This window comes from Rhinichthys klamathensis, unplaced genomic scaffold (assembly GCF_029890125.1).
Source record: "Rhinichthys klamathensis goyatoka isolate OS25496 unplaced genomic scaffold, OSU_Roscu_1.1 h1tg000109l_1, whole genome shotgun sequence".
Taxonomy (NCBI): Eukaryota; Metazoa; Chordata; class Actinopteri; order Cypriniformes; family Leuciscidae; genus Rhinichthys; species Rhinichthys klamathensis.
In genome coordinates, this window is record NW_026606647.1 from 1,142,149 (window position 1) to 1,163,856 (window position 21,708).

The 21,708-nt window shown below is 36.1% G+C and overlaps 3 protein-coding genes across 4 annotated transcripts in view; all 3 read left to right on the forward strand.

Moving 5' to 3' along the window:
• tnfrsf18 (tumor necrosis factor receptor superfamily, member 18) overlaps positions 1–6,464 on the forward strand; it is a 343,660-nt gene extending 337,196 nt beyond the window's left edge. Inside the window, exon 7 of the mRNA XM_056253735.1 lies at positions 6,445–6,464. The gene's annotated coding sequence lies outside the window, so the exon portion shown is untranslated. The remainder of the gene's footprint in view (positions 1–6,444) is intronic.
• A 775-nt stretch (positions 6,465–7,239) lies between these two features.
• On the forward strand, positions 7,240–16,106 carry sec61a1b (SEC61 translocon subunit alpha 1b). Of its 2 annotated transcripts, none has more exons than XM_056253739.1 (12): positions 7,240–7,389; positions 8,133–8,200; positions 8,290–8,355; positions 8,512–8,590; positions 8,923–9,054; positions 9,506–9,615; positions 11,270–11,423; positions 11,512–11,672; positions 11,800–11,997; positions 14,592–14,783; positions 14,880–14,956; positions 15,045–16,106. In XM_056253739.1, exons 1-12 carry the CDS (start codon positions 7,383–7,385, stop codon positions 15,229–15,231), a joined length of 1,431 nt encoding a protein of 476 aa, XP_056109714.1. In that variant the 5' UTR covers positions 7,240–7,382; the 3' UTR covers positions 15,232–16,106. The 2 variants fall into 2 exon arrangements, with proteins under 2 accessions (XP_056109714.1, XP_056109715.1); XM_056253740.1 differs by lacking the exon at positions 7,240–7,389 and adding an exon at positions 7,664–7,667.
• Positions 16,107–16,743: 637 nt separating this feature from the next.
• emc3 (ER membrane protein complex subunit 3) lies at positions 16,744–19,882 on the forward strand. The gene is made up of 9 exons (XM_056253741.1): positions 16,744–16,829; positions 17,332–17,525; positions 17,622–17,679; positions 17,765–17,858; positions 17,954–18,058; positions 18,154–18,235; positions 18,327–18,406; positions 18,895–18,977; positions 19,134–19,882. Exons 2-9 carry the CDS (start codon positions 17,371–17,373, stop codon positions 19,260–19,262), a joined length of 786 nt encoding a protein of 261 aa, XP_056109716.1. The 5' UTR covers positions 16,744–16,829; positions 17,332–17,370; the 3' UTR covers positions 19,263–19,882.
• Positions 19,883–21,708: the final 1,826 nt, after the last annotated feature.

The window sequence follows — 21,708 nt, forward strand, 5'->3', positions numbered from 1 at the left end:
AACTAATTTTAAAGATGTATTGACTTCCCAAATGATTCCAATATTGCCCTATTTGGTTTAGGAATCTGTTGAGTTGTAAAGTGCTCTGTCTACTGAAGGATTCTTTCCTCTGCTGTCCTGATGTGTATTTGCACACGTATTGTGACATTCTGACTCATTAGACGCCTCTCTAACTCACTGACAGTATTTATAGATGCATCTAAATATAAGAAAGAAAAAAACTCCCACTAATCTGAAACACACAGAAATTAACAAAACAGCTCGGACATTTGATGACAATGCATGCATTTACTACAGTAGTTTGTAGGCAGTACAGAGAGAACGGGTGTGTTTAGTGATTATGTGTGAGTCTGAGCATATGTGGAACTAACCATAATATGTTTACTCTCTCTAAACAAATTTGTCATGCATCATCAAAGGCTTAGGGATCATATCTATGACGTGGCAAAGAAATCATGGTGTCACTTTAAGGGTTAAGTAAATGTCGGATTCATTCATTCATAGGCATGTGATAGACATTCACACAGAATTCATTCATTCATTCATTCATTCATTCATTCATTCATTCATTCATTCATTCATGTTGGATATTAGGGGGGTTTACACAAGTTTAAATGTTTTACTTCATTAAACAGCAGGGAGAAAGAGCAAAGAGAAACAATACTTCAGACAATGCTTGTTATGTTTCCACATTTAATTGCACTTCAATAACAGCATTTTTTAAATAATGAAATTCATATTTTTATTTTAATATTATAATAAATAAATAAATGGATGGATGGATGGATAGAAAGATATATAGATAGATATTATTTTTGCTGATGGCATTTTCTCTGAAATTGGTGTGAGATCCTCCGGCCGTGATTAAAGCTTATTCGAAGGCATTGTCTGGAGTCTGTTAATGCTGTGCAGCAGGTTAGTGGAACACTATAGACTTTATTCCGTACTAGTGTAAAAAGCAACGAGATGTTGTTCGACTCAATGTGAGACTCTTAGGCGGGGTTATATTGCTGTCAGGTAACTATAATTCTAGGCATTTTATGCTGTCAGAATAGCTACTCTTTAGGTCAGAGGTCAGAGGTCAATTCACCTGAGTATAATTTTGCAAATGTCAACTGCTTGGGTGTGGACTGGAGACGCCAGGTGAACTTAAGTCAGGTGCGTAGGGGGAAATACCTGAGATAGATAGATAGATAGATCAAAGAATGTGTTTTGAGAGTCTGTTCTAAAGGACAAGTGACTAATTGTGGCAGTTATATCTGAAATAGATTTCATTGGCATTTTGTAATTTGCTTGTCAGCTCATTAAGATTTAAGTAATAATGTCCGGTTATGTACGTGTACGTATGCTTATTATTGTACTGAGTGCTTTTAAGAACACTTTTCAAGAACTGATGCGAACAGTATTGAGGCAGTTCACTTCCTGAGCATTTAATAAAATAGATGAACTTCACCAAATTATGTAAGGCATAAAAAACCGGATGGAGCCCAGCAAACCCAAGTGGGTCGCATGAGCCAACGGAAATGTCACATCATAAAATAAATCATATAGCCTAACTGTCAGCACAGTTAGCAACTGAAGAATTTAGATCCTGCGTTATGTCAACAGCATCTGAAAATAGCAGCTCAAATTGACCATATCTCACTGAGAAATGCAAACACTACAAAAATAAATGAAGCGGAAGGCCTATATGTAAAAAACAAACGTGCTTTCTTCTCAGTCCAGATTCCTCATCCTTCCACATGGCTGAAATATTATCCATTTATAATAAATGTACAAGAGGTATATATACACATAGAAACAATAAAATTGCTAAATCAAGTGCTAAAAGACATTTTTCCCCTTATATGACACGACACTGAGATGTAAAAGAAAACAAACCAGTTGGGGGAGAAAAGAATGTGTGATTTGTGTGGTATTTGCTTGGCCTCACCTCTGTGTTATCTCACAGTTCACTGACCATTATATAACCAGTCTGAACAAGTATCTCTTTATTAAAGCGCAGACAACTGCTCATGTCTAACCAACAAGCACACCAGAGAATCAGCCGCTGTGTATAAAGTACTGAGCAAAAGGCCATGTGTTCTCTCTGCTCCCTCATTTGTACTTTCCCCGGTTGGTGTGAATGTTAGTACGGCTTAGTTATAATGTGTGTCAGATCAGATTGGCCTGGATCAGCTGCACAGACACCAGACTAGGAGAATCTGCTGTCATTATCATGTTATAACCATTCAAATCTGTTTCTATGAACCTGAACTGTTTTTTAATAATGAAAAATCGTCAGTTAAATAATTAGTTATCAAGTTTTAAATGTTGCTGTGGTGAATTACACCATATTATAAATTAAAAAAATATAACTCGAAATATGTATATTAAAAATGAATCATAATATATAATATAAAAAAATAATGGTAGTATCATTGTAGGCCTATATGTCAAAATAAACATCATTATACAAGTGGTATGTTTGTCAAAAACCATCTTATAGTTCATAATACTATTTGTTCAGGGACTCTCACGTGATATATGATTCAACAGTAAAGTGCTTGTGGCAACAGGTTTTTTTCATGAATCAAGAGCATAGACTGTAAAAAAAGATCAAGAGTGCAGGGACGCCCCCTGGCGGTAATTTCAGTTACGTTGCTCAGACACAAACTATTCACCGCAAATTTAAGCATTGATATTTTGTGCTTCTTAATTGTTGCCATTATATGTCAACTACCAATTATATTACGTTGAAATTAAATGTTCTCTTTAAAAGTAGTTTGAGTTTTGAGTAACTTTGGCCAATGCATCAAAACGTTCGTCAGTCTCAGCACAGTCAATTAAAAGGCTAAAAGAAAGAAACTAAAACATGCAACTATTGTGTTGGGGGTAACGCATTACAAGTAACACAAATTAGGTAATTAGATTGCTTTTTTCAAGTAACTAGTAAAGTAATGCATTTCTTTTAAATTTACAACAAAATATTTGAGTTTTTTTTTTAAATAAGTAACACAAGGTACTTTGTTTTCCCATTTATTGACTGACACCTGAGCTCTCCTGTCCCCCAAATCGTTTGTGAGGTACAGAGGCGTTGTGTGCGCTGTTTAATCATGGTGGTTATAGTATAGTTCTAGACTGAGCATGCATTTACTCATCTCACTTGCACAAAAACAGATTCAGTGTTCCTGAAAATGAATAAAAACAGTGAAATGCAAACTCAGAATATTACTGTCATGATTAATCAGACGGAAGCAAATGCAGTTAACTCTTTATTGGATGATGACACAGATAGATAGTCCAGAGTCCAGACAGACAGGTTAGTGGCGCAGGGACTCCGATGGTCAGATGACAAGTGCAACGTGCAGTGGTGGTGAAAATCCAACGACGAACAGTAATCCACTGAATCCAACATCCACAAAACAAGAACCGGAACAGGAGAAGCACACGATTATGGCAAGCCGTTTTAGCTTTAATTGTACCCAGCCTTACTCGTCGTAATTACATTTTTACTAGTAATAATTCAATTAGAGAGCTCTACAATTCAGTTATTACTAGTAACAATTACAATTAGTAATTACGTATGGCAAGCCGTTTTAGCTTAAATTGTACCCAGCCTTACTTGTTGTAATTTCATTTTTACTAGTAAGAATTTAATTAGAGAACTTTACAATTCAATTCGTACTAGTAGCAATTACAATTAGAGAGCTCTCTAATTAAATTATTACTAGTAACAATTGCGATTAGAGAGCTCTCTAATTCGATTCTTACTAGTAAGAATGTAATTGCAGAGCTCTTTAATTGAATTAAAGAGCTCTGCAATTGCATTCTTACTAGTAAGAATTAAATTAGAGAGCTCTCTAAATCAGTTTTTACTAGTAAGAATTACATTAGGAGAGCTCTTTAATGCAATTATTACTAGTAAAAACTGATTTAGAGAGCTCTCTAATTCAGTTCTTACTAGTAAGAATGCAATTGCAGAGCTCTTTAATTCAATTAGAGAGCTCTTTAATGCAATTCTTACTAGTAGGAATTCAATTAGAGAGCTCTACAATTCAATTCTTACTAGTGAAAATACAATTAGAGAGCTCTCTAATTCAGTTATTACTAGTAACAATTACAATTGCAGAGCTCTCTAATTCAATTCTTACTAGTAACAATTCCAATTAGAGAGCTCTACAAATGAATTCTTACTAGTCATATGTCTCCATTGACTTCCATTCATTTTTAATTACAGAGCTCTTTAATTGAATTGTTACTAGTAAGAATTACAATTAGAGAGCTCTACAATTGAATTGTTACTAGTAAGAATTACCATTAGAGAGCTCTCTAATTCAATTGTTACTAGTAACAATTCCATTAGAGAGCTCTCTAATCCAATTATGACTAGTAACAATTACAATTAGAGAGCTCTCTAATTCAATTCTTACTAGTAACAGTTTAATTGTAGAGCTCTCTAATTGAATTGTTACTAGTAACAATTACAATTAAAGAGCTCTGTAATTGAATTATAGAGCTCTCTAATTGCATTCTTACTAGTAACAATTCAATTAGAGAGCTCTCTCATTCAATTCTTACTAGTAACAACTCAATTGCAGAGCTCTTTAATTCAATTAGAGAGCTCTCTATTTCAATTGTTACTAGTAAGAATGCAATTGTAGAGCTCTCTAATTGAATTATTACTAGTAAGAATTCCAATTAGAGAGCTCTCTAATCCAATTATTACTAGTAACAATTATAGTTAGAGAGCTCTCTAATTCAGTTGTTACTAGTAAGAATGCAATTGCAGAGCTCTCTAATTCAATTACAGAGCTCTCTAATTATACATATCTTTAATTCGTTTTTTTACTAGTAAAAATTCAATTAGAGAGCTCTGTAATTGTAATTCTTACTAGTAATAATTGAATTAGAGAGCTCTCTAATAATAATTGTTACTAGTAAGAATTGAATTAGAGAGCTCTCTAATTGTTATTCTTACTAGTAAGAATTGAATTAGAGAGCTCTCTAATTGTAATTGTTACTAGTAATAATTCAATTAGAGAGCTCTCTAATTGTAATTGTTACTAGTAATAATCGAATTAGAGAGCTCTCTAATTGTAATTGTTACTAGTAATAACTGAATTGTAGAGCTCTCTAATTGAATTATTACTAGTAAAAATGTAATTACGACGAGTAAGGCTGTGTACAATTAAAGCTAAAACGGCTTGCCATACTACAATTGCATTCTTACTAGTAACAATTGAAATAGAGAGCTCTCTAATTGAATTAAAGAGCTCTGCAATTGAGTTGTTACTAGTAAGAATTGAATTAGAGAGCTCTCTAATTGTAATTCTTACTAGTAACAATTGCATTAGAGAGCTCTCTAATTGAATTGTTACTAGTAAGAATGCAATTAGAGAGCTCTATAATTCAATTACAGAGCTCTTTAATTGTAATTGTTACTAGTAAGAATTGAATTAGAGAGCTCTCTAATTGTAATTGTTACTAGTCATAATTGGATTAGAGAGCTCTCTAATGGAATTGTTACTAGTAACAATTGAATTAGAGAGCTCTCTAATGGTAATTCTTACTAGTAACAATTCAATTGTAGAGCTCTCTAATTGTAATTCTTACTAGTAACAATTCAATTAAAGAGCTCTGTAATTAAAAATGAATGGAAGTCAATGGAGACATATGACTAGTAAGAATTCATTTGTAGAGCTCTCTAATTGGAATTGTTACTAGTAAGAATTGAATTAGAGAGCTCTGCAATTGTAATTGTTACTAGTAATAACTGAATTAGAGAGCTCTCTAATTGTATTTTCACTAGTAGAATTGAATTAGAGAGCTCTCTAATTGTAATTGCTACTAGTAAGAATTGAATTGTAGAGCTCTCTAATTGAATTCCTACTAGTAAGAATTGCATTAAAGAGCTCTCTAATTGAATTAAAGAGCTCTGCAATTGCATTCTTACTAGTAAGAACTGAATTAGAGAGCTCTCTAAATCAGTTTTTACTAGTAATAATTGCATTATAGAGCTCTCCTAATGTAATTCTTACTAGTAAAAACTGATTTAGAGAGCTCTCTAATTTAATTCTTACTAGTAAGAATGCAATTGCAGAGCTCTTTAATTAAATTAAAGAGCTCTGCAATTACATTCTTACTAGTAAGAATCGAATTAGAGAGCTCTCTAATCGCAATTGTTACTAGTAATAATTGAATTAGAGAGCTCTCTAATTGTAATTGCTACTAGTACGAATTGAATTGTAAAGTTCTCTAATTAAATTCTTACTAGTAAAAATGAAATTACAACAAGTAAGGCTGGGTACAATTTAAGCTAAAACGGCTTGCCATACTCGATTGAATGACAATGGGAACACACATGGGAACACACACGGGAACACACACACACACACACACACACACACCGGGAACCACAAACAACGATCTGACAAAGGAGATGCCCCTCTAATCAGCGCACACACATACATACAACAACAGAAACACGAGACAAGAACACATAAAGCCTACTTAATTAATTGAATCTCACTTTATTATCCGTACAGTACAGATGCAAATTTGCTCTTGCTTCCGCCTGAGGATTATTTATTTCAACTTTTGGTGTGAAAGGGGCAATACAATTGCCCAAAATAGAACTTTTGCATTTTTTTGTTATTAAAAAACAAACATGAGAGCCCAGCCCACGAAACGCCTAGTAAAGTAACACATTATTTCCCACAATAAGTAACTAAGTTATGCAATTAGTTACTTTTTAAGGAGTAACGCAATATTGTAACGCATTACTTTTAAAAGTAACTTTCCCCAACACTGATTCCAATAAGCCATAATTCAACAATTCTAATCAAGTGATTTGAGATATTTTCCGCCAGGGGGCGCATGGGGGCTCACGAAGCCGAATCTCCTTTTCTCAGGTAGTCTTAATTAAATTGTATTAAGTCTATTAATACCAAATGTTTGTTCCGGGAATGCATACAGAAATCTATCCCAGTAATATCTAGGCTACTTTAGATCAGTATGTTATGCCATTATGTCAACGATTATATAACTATGAGAAAAGTCACATTTATCACGTGACTACCCTCAAGCAAATCACACACTGAGAAACGTAAATATCCACTGATGTACTGCGTGAAAAAATAAAACGGCAAACTATAGCCTAAAACGATCATATCATACCTACGTATTTATTACGCATCATCAGAGACGACTTCCGGGCTACTAATCCCGCCCTTTCCAGTTCACTCATTTTCCATTCAACCCACTATTTCTGTGGCTCAGACACTGACGTGTATCTCTGTGCTCTGGGTGATGACGTGTCCTGAACACGCTCCTCTCATAGAGCTAACTTACTGACCGGTGATTGCTAACCGCTAGATTGGGACCGTCATCAGAGGAACACCATGGCCAGTGAGTCTTCGTCGTTTTTACTGTACTTCCAGTCTATTAACAAGTAATGCAATGCATTCTGTAGTTATAAACAACTGGCATTTTACAATAACTGGCTAGCCAGTGTTTATTCGTTCATTAAACATTAGCAACTGTATTTTGCTGTCAGAATTTAATGTTGGTCATTGTTTTATCATTAGGTTCACAGAAACACGTTGTTTAACTTTATTTTGTCGTCTAAAATGTGACTTTATGGTTACATTTGTAATTCCACTGGTTTTAAAAAGAGACCATGGCCAGCTAACGTTAGTACTAACAACGTTAGCTCCGTAAACTAGCCTTGTCACAAATGCATTTGTTGTTTATTTCATTGCTTAGCAAGTTGATTGTATTGTAAACCTGTAATGTTGCACTTAAGTAATTTCGTTAGAACCATGGTGTGTAAAAATATAACGCTAACTTCATGTACAAATCTGCCAACTATGATAATGATCATTGTTGTGTAACGTCAGCGTGATTTGTATTCGTTTTATGCATGCATTTGGTGGACAGATGGTTTTGATCGTGTTATTTGGGTCATGGTTTTCTTCTTGGACTGAATGATGACGTTGCAAGATAGAGATTCAAGCAACTTGTTTGACCTCCAGAAACTCTAAAGCCACGTCGCCTGCATTCCCAAGAGCTCCTGGGATAGTATCATTGTTTTGTTTTCTCATGTTAGGTCAAATAACTGTAACCCTAAGTGCGGGTCTTTTCTTTTTCAGTTAAATTCCTGGAGGTGATAAAGCCATTCTGTGCGGTTTTACCTGAGATCCAGAAACCAGAAAGGAGGGTATGCAGTTAGATCTCATCTCAACATCTTGCTTTTATAGTTCTTGTGGCACTTCAGTGATAATAACTCTTTGAATCTCTTCACCACAGATTCAGTTCAGAGAAAAGGTGTTATGGACAGCAATTACCCTGTTCATCTTTCTGGTGTGCTGCCAGGTATGTTTACTCTGTCAACTCCTAAGCTGTTAGTGCTGTAAACTGTTGATGATCAACAAATCGTTCTTGTGCTTTTATAAATCTCTCAAACCAAACATTACCGTCTTTGGATGTTTTTATTGGTTTAAATGATCTCTTATGATCTCTGTCTTCCAGATTCCCCTCTTTGGAATCATGTCTTCAGACTCAGCAGATCCCTTTTATTGGATGAGAGTGATTCTGGCATCCAACAGAGGTGCGAATACCTGAATCAGCAATGTCCGAAAGTGATTGAATCAGATGAATGATTTAATCAAATATCGTTGGCTGGTTAATTTGCTCATAATTATATAATTGGATTTTAAGCACCCATGCTAATTTTAAGTCTATCAACATCTGCCAATAACTGTGATTTGTTTAGTTGTCAATGAATTATACAAAATTATCCCAAATAGTGAATTTGGAGTAAATATTATCTAATATATTTATTTTTATATTGGTCACCTGCATTTGCAAAATCCCAAATTGGCCAACCATTAGATTTAGTTTAGTAAAAGTTGGATTGAAGCTTAAACATGTGTGTTTCAGGAACTCTGATGGAGTTGGGTATCTCTCCTATTGTGACGTCTGGTCTAATCATGCAGCTGCTGGCTGGAGCTAAAATCATTGAAGTTGGAGACACACCTAAAGACCGAGCGCTCTTCAACGGAGCTCAGAAACGTAAGGCAACCCTTTCTCTCTCACACTATATGAGTCTTGTCCATTTACATGGCTCTCTGCATTTCTTGATTCTGATTGGTCATTTGTGGAACATTTAATTCTATTATTATATTTGAATGAGGGGCCTAAATTATACTTAATGTTTTATTATTTAGTTATTTGATTCATTTGATCATTTACAGTCGGCCAGTTTTGATTGTAAAATAAACCCCTTCAGACTCTGCCATCTTGCAACAATGCAAGATTATTATAATGCATTATCGGTTATCAGTTGCATACAGTATCTTTTCTGTGGTTTTTGATATACTTAGCGAAGTTACTTCAATTGAAACTAATAGAAAGGTCTAATGCAGCTCCCATTGCAGTAATGCTTGTGGAAAACCCATCTTAATGTCACCATTGCATTTGTTTCTGTAAGATATCTAACCGTGAGATTTTTTTTTCCCCCCAGTCTTTGGCATGATCATCACCATTGGCCAGGCTATTGTGTATGTAATGACTGGCATGTATGGAGACCCTTCAGAGATGGGTGCGGGAGTCTGCCTCCTCATCATCATCCAGGTTAATTCACATTCTCTCTATTCTCTAATATATCGACATGTCCTTGAAATAATTTGACATTTTAGGAGTGATAAACTGATATATTGGTAAGTATCTTCTTCAGCTGATAACATTTTCTACAGAAGCATTTGGTTTGACTGAATCTCCTGATAGGATTGTGAATGGATAATGCACATTTTCTGTTTCAGTCTTTCATATTGTGTATCGTGTGCATTTTAATTAAAGTAATCCTCATTCTAGATCAGGGGTCTCAAACTCAACTTAACTGGGGGCCGCTGGAGGTAGAGTCTGGGTCAGGATGGGCCGCATCAAGTATTCCACAAAAAATAGTATTCAAGTATTCCAAAAAAGGAGCACAACTGATCCAATCTTCTCAATATTTATTATTAACGTTTCTTCTGAACTGTTCCTCTGAATTTGAACATACCTTTCTGTACATGATTGGTTCTTTATGAGCTGTCCTGACAGTTGAAGTTCATTTTTACAAACTTTCTGTCTATAACACATATTTGTGATATTTATATTTGCTTATGTCCTTTTTTATTTTCTTTATACAACACATTCATGATATTGAATGTTTTTTTTTTTTTTTTTGGAAGGCACATTTCCTTTTATTATACTTAGAAAAACAATTATTGCTTTTGAAATACAAATATTTGCAGTCATGTCTGCCCGTCTTATTGAATTCTTTCTACACATGTAGCTGCTATTGTGTCTCAAATTACTGACTGCACAAATCAAAGCAAACCTTCTTATGAACCTGTTGGACACATATTACAAGCTCAAAATGATTTTTCTCACATTGTTTTAGAGCAGGGTCTCTCTCCAACACGTCGCTCGCGAGCTATCAGTAGCTCGTGGCCTGATTGGTGGTAGCTCGCCAAGGGGCCTGTTCACATATCGCGCTCACATATTTTGCGCGCTCAAGTTCGTTATTTCAAATGTAGGCGCGCGGCAAGCGCGCTCATAATTTAAGCGACGCGCTCATTTTTTCCAGGCGCAGTATGTTTGTACTTCGCGGTTGTCTATGACAACTATTGACAACAAACCCACCGTGTCACGAGACTATCTATGGTAGCCCATAAGGGATAAAAAAATATATATATATTTTTTTTTTAAAACGCGGCACACGCAACGACCGCACTAACATTAAACTTTAATGTTAAGTAGGGGGCCACAAAATATCACCCTGCGGGCCGCAAATGGCCCGCGGGCCGGAGTTTGAGACCACTGTTCTAGATACTATCGTTGACGACAACTTTTAAAATAACATTGGATCTATTTTTACCTTATTGTGGATTTTTTTTTAATCTCTCTTCAAGTTATTCGATTGCACTGTTGGTTGTTAAATTGTCTGTAAAATCAAAAGACTTCGCTCTGGCTAATGCAGTGACCTTTGTAGGCATTGTGTAAATCTCATCGGTTTGCATTCGGATCTAACCTTATCTATGCAAATGAGTGCATATAAACAAACTGAATAACTGATTGATCAACATATTGTATCTTGTCAGTCTTATCTTGTGCTTCATTTTGTGAAGAGCATCATCCTTTCTGTTGGAAACACCTTGCTTTAGTGGTGGTCTGCATGCTCTGTATAGAGTTTAATTATGATATGGTTGATCACTTAATGATGTTGATGATCTGTTCTCTGTAGCTGTTTGTGGCCGGTCTGATCGTGTTGCTGCTGGATGAGTTGCTGCAAAAGGGTTACGGTTTGGGCTCTGGTATCTCTCTCTTCATTGCCACAAACATCTGTGAGACAATCGTATGGAAAGCGTTCAGCCCAACCACAGTCAACACAGGAAGAGGTTTGTGTTCAGGATGAAGTATCTTGTTTTTGTACCATTCTGTGGTGTCATAAATAATGCTGACTGAGTTTTGTTTGTGTACATTCAGGTACTGAGTTTGAGGGAGCCATTATTGCTCTGTTCCACCTGTTGGCCACTCGTACTGATAAAGTGCGAGCTCTGAGAGAGGCCTTCTACAGACAGAACCTGCCCAACCTCATGAACCTCATCTCTACAGTCTTTGTCTTTGCTGTAGTCATATACTTCCAGGTTAGTGGATTATTCATTATTGTTTAACAGAGGTGTTTGCTAAGGTTTCACTGTTGTTCAAATCCTAACCCGAATTAGCTGACAACATTTAGTCTAAGTACGTATTTATTTTTTTCTTGTTCTACAGGGCTTTAGAGTCGACCTCCCTATTAAATCGGCACGTTACCGTGGCCAGTACAACACATATCCAATCAAACTCTTCTACACCTCCAACATTCCCATCATCCTGCAGTCTGCACTGGTGTCCAATCTTTACGTCATCTCTCAAATGCTCTCCACTCGCTTCAGCGGGAACTTCTTGGTCAACCTGCTGGGGACTTGGTCGGTAAGTGACCATGTATAAGTTATTTGTTACTTTAAAATATTTGCGTTGTCTGAAGAGTTTTTTTTTTTGTTTAAAAATGATTCTATATGATTTGTTTTCATCCTTGTTAAAGGGGTCATATAATGCCATTTTTGTATAAGCTAGTATGATTCTTTAGGGTCTAAATTAAAAGTTTGTAATATACTTTAATTAAAAATTCTCATTAGTATTGTAAGAAAACACTTATTTTACTTGGTCAAAAACAGAGCTGTTTTCAGCACGCCGTTTCAGTGCATATGACTTTAAATGATAATGAGCTTTGCTCACCCCGCCTCTCTGTTCTGTGCGTACACAGTGTGTAACACAATAACCATAACGCGTTGTTCAGTATAAACGTGGGATTATGAATTATATTGAGAACATCATACATAGAAAACATGCCGTAATGTACCCTAAGTGTAAACAGACGCATTCATTGTGAAGCGTGCAGCTGGCGATTTACAAAGATTAATATAAATATTAATATAAAGTTTAATAAAACGTTACACTCATGAGCAGCTTCTTAGCAAATCCAGCTTTATACTGACCCTCCTTTATAAGCAGTCTGCTGTGAAATGATTTGCGCAAACATGAAAGCATTGACGTTGCTCGTGGGGAATATTCCCTTCGAAAACAAACTCAGCCACTGCGTCTTCAGCGGTTCGGATTTAGGAACATTAAAATGACTGCTGTGCAGGGCCTGAATTTCGTTTTGGAAAATGGGCCCCCCTTAGATGATTCTCATGGGGGGGATTTATTGTTTGAGGGGGAGAATTTTTTCCAAACAAAATTATTACATTTATCTTGCCTAAATGTTTGCGCTCATTGCATTTTTACAATGGGGTAATATTGTTGTTAAGAATTTACACATCACAAGGAAGCTTGATTTAAATTGTTTAATTAAATTGAAATAAGTAGCACAAATACAATAGAATAAAGATACAAATAAAGACAATTAAAGAGCAAAGTTTTTGAATAGGTCTAACACTAGTATTCATATACAGAAACTGAATAAAGTAATCAAATGGAAAATAACACTGGGTAGTATTTTAGTCCTGAATAAATTAAATACATAGGCTATTAATCCTGATTCCTTTAACTTAAAGCTATCGTTTGTTGTTTTGACCTCAAAATTAATGACAGACACATATGGCTGCCGTCACTTTAAGAGCTAGTGCACGGATCCTGTGTTCATTATACTGGCATGCGTTTTATGCTTAGGCCTATTAAAGACAAAACCGGTTATGTTTAGAGTATAGCCTACTCACAAAGACCGAAATTGACAATTTTGCGCGTTAAAGCAATATAATCCACGAAAAATAGTTACTGGCCAGCTGTTTTTGAGGCGGATTTTCTATGAATGTGCGCATAGAAAATAATCTCTCAGAGAGCGCGCGAGCACTGATTAGTTTAAAATCGCTTGAATGTTTAAACTGGTAAGACTTAAAAAGACTTCAGTCACGATGCACTGCTGGCCCGATTGTGCGAGTGAATATTCCGTCATGTCCCGACCTTACAGTCTATGGTCCCGACTCCAAAACGTGAGTGTGTATTATCACCGCAGCGCTTGATGCCTGCCTTGCACAAAACATTATGAGAAGAGATAGAAGACGCGCGGCACCGCTGAACACTCACGCTGTTTGTGAAATTGCGTCTGGAAGATAGTTGTTAAAAGAATGATTTGATTGTATTATCTGTGTGGATTACGATTGCGGGAATTTCCCGCATTATAAATGGGAGACCTGCGGGAATGATTAGAATTATGCGCAATACCCGCAATCCCGCGCCAAAATTTGAGCCCTGGCTGTGTTCGTTATTACACCCAAGAACAGAACACCACAATCGCTTAGACGCCATTCTGCTCATAGACAGTGCTCCAGCATATCAACAATGAGCGCGCCGGTCCGCGCTGACTATGATTGACAGCTCCCTCGCGAGCGAGGGCGGGTCTGTGTTGAAACGTTGCTGTCGGTTGCTGTCAATCAACAATCGTGGGAAGGGCTTCCGAGCTTGTGACGTCACAAGCTCGAACGGCTTGATTTGAGACGGGAAAACATATAAGGAGATTAAAACAAAAACACTGGATGGATTTTTATCATTTTATGATGGTTGTGTACAGGCACTGCCAACACACATTTCAGTACAATCAACTTGTAAAAGTGCATGTACCATTATATGACCCCTTTAAGTGTTTTTAATTTAGCATTTTGATCTAGATTAGAGTTAGAACATGCTAATCATAATAATCATTTAATTGAATAATGTTAAGTACTTTTCAGTCATTCTGTGGCCACTTTAATATTTGCTGAAGGCTCTCTAGTGGGCCCTAGTTGGGAACCACTGTTTTAAATTATACACACTCATACAAGATCAAACTTTACCTGGCCTAGAAAACGAGTTAATCTGCACCTGTTTGGTCCGCCATCATGGAGGCTGCTATTTCGAAATCACATGACCAGATGAATTCTACTAATTTTAGCTTGCTTATCAGACTCTTTGGGTTGTATAACAAATTATTTAAAAAATACTTGGTGCTCCTATAATGCGTGTGTTTGTTTGTTTGTTTCTGTTAACAGGATAGCTCAAGTGGAGGGCCAGCTCGTGCTTACCCAGTAGGTGGTCTGTGCTACTACCTCTCTCCCCCAGAGTCTTTTGGTACAGTTCTGGATGATCCAGTTCATGCCATCATTTACATCATCTTCATGCTGGGATCCTGTGCCTTCTTTTCTAAGACCTGGATTGAGGTGTCTGGATCCTCTGCTAAAGATGTAAGAGCGTTAGGCTATTCCTGCTTCCAGAGCACACAGAGCTACACTGCACAGTTGACTTTAGTGGGCTTTACATGTTCATTTTGCATTACTTAGGTCGCCAAACAACTGAAAGAACAGCAGATGGTTATGAGAGGACACCGAGAAACTTCTATGGTCCATGAACTCAACAGGTAAAAGATGCAGAGCACTCAAATTTAATTGGACTCAATGAGTCAAATATAAAATATCTAAAACTTTTTTTTTTTTATCCTCATTTAGGTACATACCCACTGCTGCAGCTTTTGGAGGCCTCTGCATAGGTGGTCTGTCAGTCATGGCTGACTTCCTGGGAGCCATCGGTTCAGGAACTGGAATTTTGTTGGCCGTCACAATCATATACCAATACTTTGAGATCTTTGTGAAAGAACAGAGTGAAGTGGGCAGCATGGGTGCTCTCCTCTTTTAGTACGGCCCTCTGTGACCACATCAGACTGTCTGAATTTATAAGGTTAAGTTCTTTTGTATTATTTTTGTTTTATTAAATGCACAAATTCAATGTTCTACATCAAGGATGTTTTCCCACTGTGCGTCTGATCCTGACCTGTAGTGGCTCGCTTTGCACCAGAGTTGCAGACTGAATTGTGTTTTGCTCTCTTGGGGAAAATATGGCAGCTTGATATCTCTGTATTAAGTATGGGAATGTAACCATCCACTCTTTCTGTTTATTTTTTATTTTTTATTTTTTTTTAATCTCCCAAGCCAGTATCTATCTATAGATGTTTCGGATTCTATGTAATTCCATTCAATTATGCATAATAGAAGAAACATGTCCAAACCTGATCCACATTTGATACGCCCTGCAGTTGTCTCTTTGTGTGATGAGGTAAGCACAATGTTATGTCATGGCAACAGTTGATATGATGTAAATAAAAATAGATTTTTACGGTTGGTATGCACACTTTTGCCCGCTGAGTGTGAAAACATTGGATTGGTTGTTAAAATTTGCCCAGGTTTATCAATGCCATTTCTTTGAGATTTCTGCATTGGATTTGTTGAGGTTTTGCCAACAATTTTTCCATTATATTTATGTTTGTTGTTTTTCTTCTTGTATCTACAAGCTATTGTAAAATAGTTCTGTGCATTTCAGGAACACTACTTAATGTTTCTATTATCGCCCCCCTTTTAGATCTAATTAGCTTTGGTTTCTTTTAGTGGACCAAATGCTGCAGAAACTGCCTGTTTATGAATATGCCAGTTTTGATATGAGAGGATGTGGTTTGTAATAGTGTTTCATTTGTTGTTTTCTTATACAGACCACAGTATTAAAATTTGTTGCGAATACTTTTGGAGTTTTGTTCTTTTAATTTTTACATTTTAATTTTACATTTTGAGCACACATTTTTACAATTCTCAAAGATGTTATTTGATGGCAAAAGACTTACTTCAGAGTGAAACAATGGATTTCTGTGCAGAATCCACATGGCTACCCCATTCCATAAATAAATAGAAAAAACTTCAAAATAATTTGTCATTTTTATGTGTTTGTCATGGCCTTTTTTGTTCTTTTGCATGGCCTCATCCTGATAATAAAATAAAAATGTTCATATAGTGTCTTGTCAGATGCAATGTCAAATCCACTTAGAATGCTGAATATGGAGTGACAAAGAATAAAATAAAAACATTTAATATTTAATAAAATGTTGTAGTAGCTGCATTATATATTTGTATACCAAAGTGATTGTTTTTGCAAACATATTTTGGATATTTCTATACCAGAACACGAAAATGGATTAAAAAAAGACAGTGATGAATTGGGACATGTAATAAATACAAACATTTAAAATTAACATTATTACATTCATGTAATTATAACCAATTGTAATCACATTTATATGCCATATTTCTTTGAGTTTGAAATCTAATTATGAAAATGGCTTTTATTCTGAAAAGCTGTTCGTGTTTGCACATCTTTGGAGCAGCAGCAGCGCCTCGATGGTGTCGCATCCGGTCTTGAGTCGTTGTTGGGCTTCGCTGAGATATTCCATCCTTTGAATACGACAGCAGGTACAATAAATGCATTATGATAAAGTTGTCGCAACAGGTAGCGTCTAAAATATAGCATATGGTCGGTGCTGGTGTGTACATGCCAATAAATGGTGTATTGATTCGCCACCCTAAGCCTGAAAGAAGGTTGTTAGCAACAAGCTAGCCCTTGACTCGGCGTTACAATGGGTGGATAATAGCGATACGAAGCTCTTGTGTGTTCTGTATGATAAAACAAGTAGAGACATCATACACATGTATGAGCTTGACATGAATATGAATAAATGAATTGTCAAACGTTCGGTAAAATGTAACTGCATCCTCAAAAGACTGCCATATTTTACAAGCAGATTTTACTTGTTTTTTAGGCATTTGAGGGAATCGAATACTAACTTATGATAATAGTAAAAAAAAAAAAAAAAAATCATGGTACTACTAACTATTAATTCACAATGATCTGCTAGTTATTTTAATTTAAGACGAAGAGATGATTAGATTTAAACTTCTCGTTTGTCTGCTTTAGGGTGGTCATTTCCCATCATCATCATCCCTTTACAGAAGCATGGCTGAGCCCGAGCTTCTCCTGGACTCCAACATTCGCCTTTGGGTTGTGCTGCCTATTGTGTTTATTACTTTTCTGGTTGGAGTGATCCGCCATTATGTCTCAATTCTGTTACAAAGTGACAAGAAGCTCACGTTAGAGCAGGTCTCAGACAGGTAACTTTCATTGGACTGTTTCATTATCCATCCTCATGTTTTTTTCACCACGCATTACAGAACATTAAAGATTTGTGCTTCATGTTCTCTATACAGCCAGGTTCTCATCCGGAGCAGAGTTTTACGGGAAAATGGAAAATACATCCCCAAACAAGTGAGCCCTTCTTATCTTTTTTGTGTCTTTTGATTGAGGCGTTACCGGAGCACTGAAACTGAAATGTTATCTCTTGCTAAAACAGTCTTTCTTGATGAGAAAATTCTACTTCAATAATCAAGAAGATGGGTTTTTCAAAAAAACCAAAAGAAAGGTAGTCCCACCCTCTCCAATGACTGGTGAGTTGTTCTAAACTGACATTCTTTTATGGATATATTACATAATAAAATGACAGTCAGGATTGAGCTACAAGTGATGATATTTACTCAATTAGATCCCAGCATGTTGACGGACATGATGAAAGGCAATGTGACAAATGTCCTGCCTATGATCCTTATTGGTGGTTGGATCAACTGGACCTTCTCTGGGTTTGTCACAAGTAAGAGATACAGTTTTTGTTGGCAAATATGGCTTCTTGTTGTCCATTCTCAAAGAATTCATCTTAACACATGTATAATTCTGTTCTCTCCCAAGCAAAGGTACCGTTCCCTCTCACTCTCCGCTTCAAGCCGATGCTGCAGCAGGGAATTGAGTTGCTCTCTCTAGATGCCTCCTGGTTAGGGCTCTCACAACCTTGAGTGTTTTTCATGTTCTTATTTTATTCAAAGCTGTATCTTTAAATAACCTCTTGCTGTATGCCTCCACAGGGTGAGTTCAGCATCTTGGTATTTCCTCAATGTCTTTGGTCTCAGGAGCATGTATTCTCTTATTCTCGGACAGGACAATGGTAAATAACTTTACTGATGTGCCAAATTCAATACACCATAATTTTGACCTACTCCAAAGGTGATGCCATGTAAAATTGATCTAAAATTTGTCAGTTGTCTGCAATGAAATAATGCTTTAAAATCTAAAAAAAGGGGATTTTGCCAATTTAATAAAATTTGTACTGTAGCAATAGCTTTTACCTTAAATATTTGCCCTAAAATTCAAATTAATTTTAGAATTATATGCATATTTTTGAGATTTGTATAATTTACTTAGGCCCTATATATCAAAGTCCCTTTCAAGTTGGTGGCCATATTTGCAACGATTTCGGGCAGCAATTTCGGTCATTAAAAAGCTTACATTTCAGATGGGCAATTGTCTATCAATTGGTGATTGTCTCTTTTTTTATTTACAAGGTGGGACTTGGGTTGCCTTTTATGAGTGCACCATCTTTGTATATCTAAAGTCTTTGCTGTATATGAATTAATTTTCATACATTTGCAACAGGTGCAGATCAGTCTCGCATCATGCAGGAACAGATGAGTGGTGCTGCAATGGCAATGCCTGCTGACACAAACAAGGCATTCAAGGTATCAGCTAAACTCTAACGTTAATACGTTTATTCTGTTATTTTTTTGTTTATTTTATATATTATTTTGAAGCTGGAAATGAAATCTTCCTATTTTTTTTATTATTTTTTTTAAGATCTATGTGTATAAATGTTCTGTACTTTCTGTTCTTCCTAGGCTGAATGGGAGGCACTGGAGTTGACCGATCACCAGTGGGCCTTAGAGAATGTTGAGGAGGATCTGATGAGTAAAGACTTGGACATGTCTGGGATGTTCAGCAAAGACTTGCCAACGGGCATCTTCTAAGTGCCTGTCTACTACTGAGAGGTTTTGGAGGACCTCATGAAATTACAAGAGTGAATTGTTGGACTGGTTGTGGGAGTGACAAAACGCTTCCATTCAGATTTTTAGAAAGTGTCATAAAGCTCATTGCAGACATGTTGTGTCATTTGCATGCACCAATCCCTCCATCATTCATTTTTGATCAGACTTAAGTGTCATAGTGTTACAAAGCTTTGAGCTTAAAGCTTTTTATATTATCTCTTGCGACTGCATTCACACAACGCAACAGAAACATTACCGTGCACCCCATAGAGTAGCATGTGGCCTTGTTTTCTTGAAAACATTCCCTAATGATTATTGCTGTTGTCTTTTATTTTTAACAACTTTTCATTAACTTTAGTTGTTTTAAGAGCCCCTTGTTCTTGTTTTACTAGGAACATTTGATTGTTTGGACCAAGTAGGCAAACAGGAAGTTTTAGGAAGTGTGTTTTTAAAAGTGGAACAGTCCATAACTTAGGTTCAGTTACATGAATAGTATATTGCTAGCATTTTAGATGGTTACTTATGGTGCCAATAATACACCATGCACTGAATATGTAGTAAAAATACTACTTTTTTTTGCCATTAAACTAATTAAGATTGGAGATTAAGATTTATTTGACTTCTATTAAACATTATCTTTGGTTTTATAAAATAAATGTTTCTTTAAGACAGCCTGTTTTGCTAAACCGTGACGTACTGTTCTGTATTCTGTATTTATTTTATGATTTAATTTATTTTTCTGAAGAGAAGCGGATCCACCATTAAAGTTGAGATAAAGTCTTATTTGACCCCATTTACTTTTTAAAAATTATGTTTCTGGTCTGATTGTGCTATTTCTTTACAGCATGATGTTCCAAAAAAAAGGGCATGTTACTTGTCTTCACTATTTTTATCGAAATGTTACAATTGGCTCTGCCTCTTAGGGCGGATACCAAACTCTTTTTCTTTTTCCAATTCTTCAGATTCAACTGCTGCCACTCTTCATAATATGATTTTGTTAAAAAACAAGACAATAGCCTAAATATAATTTGCATCTACATTAAAAATACTAACATTTGTTTACTTCTCGTTTTTTAAACATTTTCATAAAATGCTATTTATTAAAACCAATTCCATTTCATTTTCATGTTAATAAAACCGTTATACAATTAAGTCTAGAGCATATTTTCAGTGTGGTTTATGAATCTTGTTTGTAACCAGTGGCGTCATGCCCATTCAAAGTGAGGGGGCATCCCCTCAGATTTTTCCTCCCTAGGGTGACCAGAAGTCCCGAAAAATTCGGGACAGTCCCGAAATCTAAGCTGTTGTCCCGAATCCCGAAACCGGCCTTAATTGTCCCGAAAATTATACTAAAGCAAAATCTTGATATAAAATATTAAAAAATGTCCGTGGAAGTTGAGTCGTCCTGCAGCCAGCCCCTTCCAATCGCAGCAGCCGCAGCCGCGAGGACAGTGAATGTGCAGGCAGCCAGTCTAAAGTTTAGTTTTTTTACGCGGCATGAGGCTTATTAGCGTTAGGCTATAGCCTGAAAGGTCTGATTTAGCCTACACACTGTTACAACAGTAACACATTTTTTTTTTCACAATGACATTTGAGTTCATGATTTTAATGGGTTTTTTCTTTTTGGCAGACTAAAGACTAATGACAGACTTTGATCTTTGAATTAAAAAATATGTTTGGTTCAGGTTTGAAATTCATTATCTTTTAAGTCTAATATCATAGTAGGACTATACCCCCCAAATCCCTACAGCATAGTTGTTATACAGATCGCTATACATATTGCATTTGATTTGATTACTTTTTTACATTTCTGTCAAATATTAACCATTTTCAAATAAACGGGGTAGTGTTAACCTTATTCAGCACTGAAATCTGCCAAACTTCTTTCAAAGTCCTTCATCACATATTAATATTAAAATAACTCAATTTCAGAGCACCACAAAGTCAGACCTCAGCACCTTAGGCTACCTTTAATGTAAGATCGTTCTTAGGTCACATACCAATTTAAAATCATAACATAAAAACTGCAATGGTACTGTTTTTGAAATCATGTGTAGTAGGCCTAAGTATACAGTAAGTGTGTGTGTAAACATGCTTTAATGAAGTAGACTTCAAAAGCTTTTGAATTTGAGCTTACAGCTCTTTCATCAACCTGTCTTTCACATAAACTTACAAATACTTTAACTTAGTCCTCAGAATCAGATAGAGGAGTGTTGCTGCTAGCTCCGTTAAGGTATTTCTGTCCCTCCTAAACTGCATTGAAATATGTTTAGCAGCCAGAATTTAAAAAATTTCAGGGGGAGACCCCTCCTAACATGATCCATATCACCCGTCAGAAAACAATTGCAACGTCTCAGACTGTGCCCCCCCAGAATTTTGGCTTGCATGACGCCCCTGTTTGTAACCAGACAGTTGATGGCATAGTATT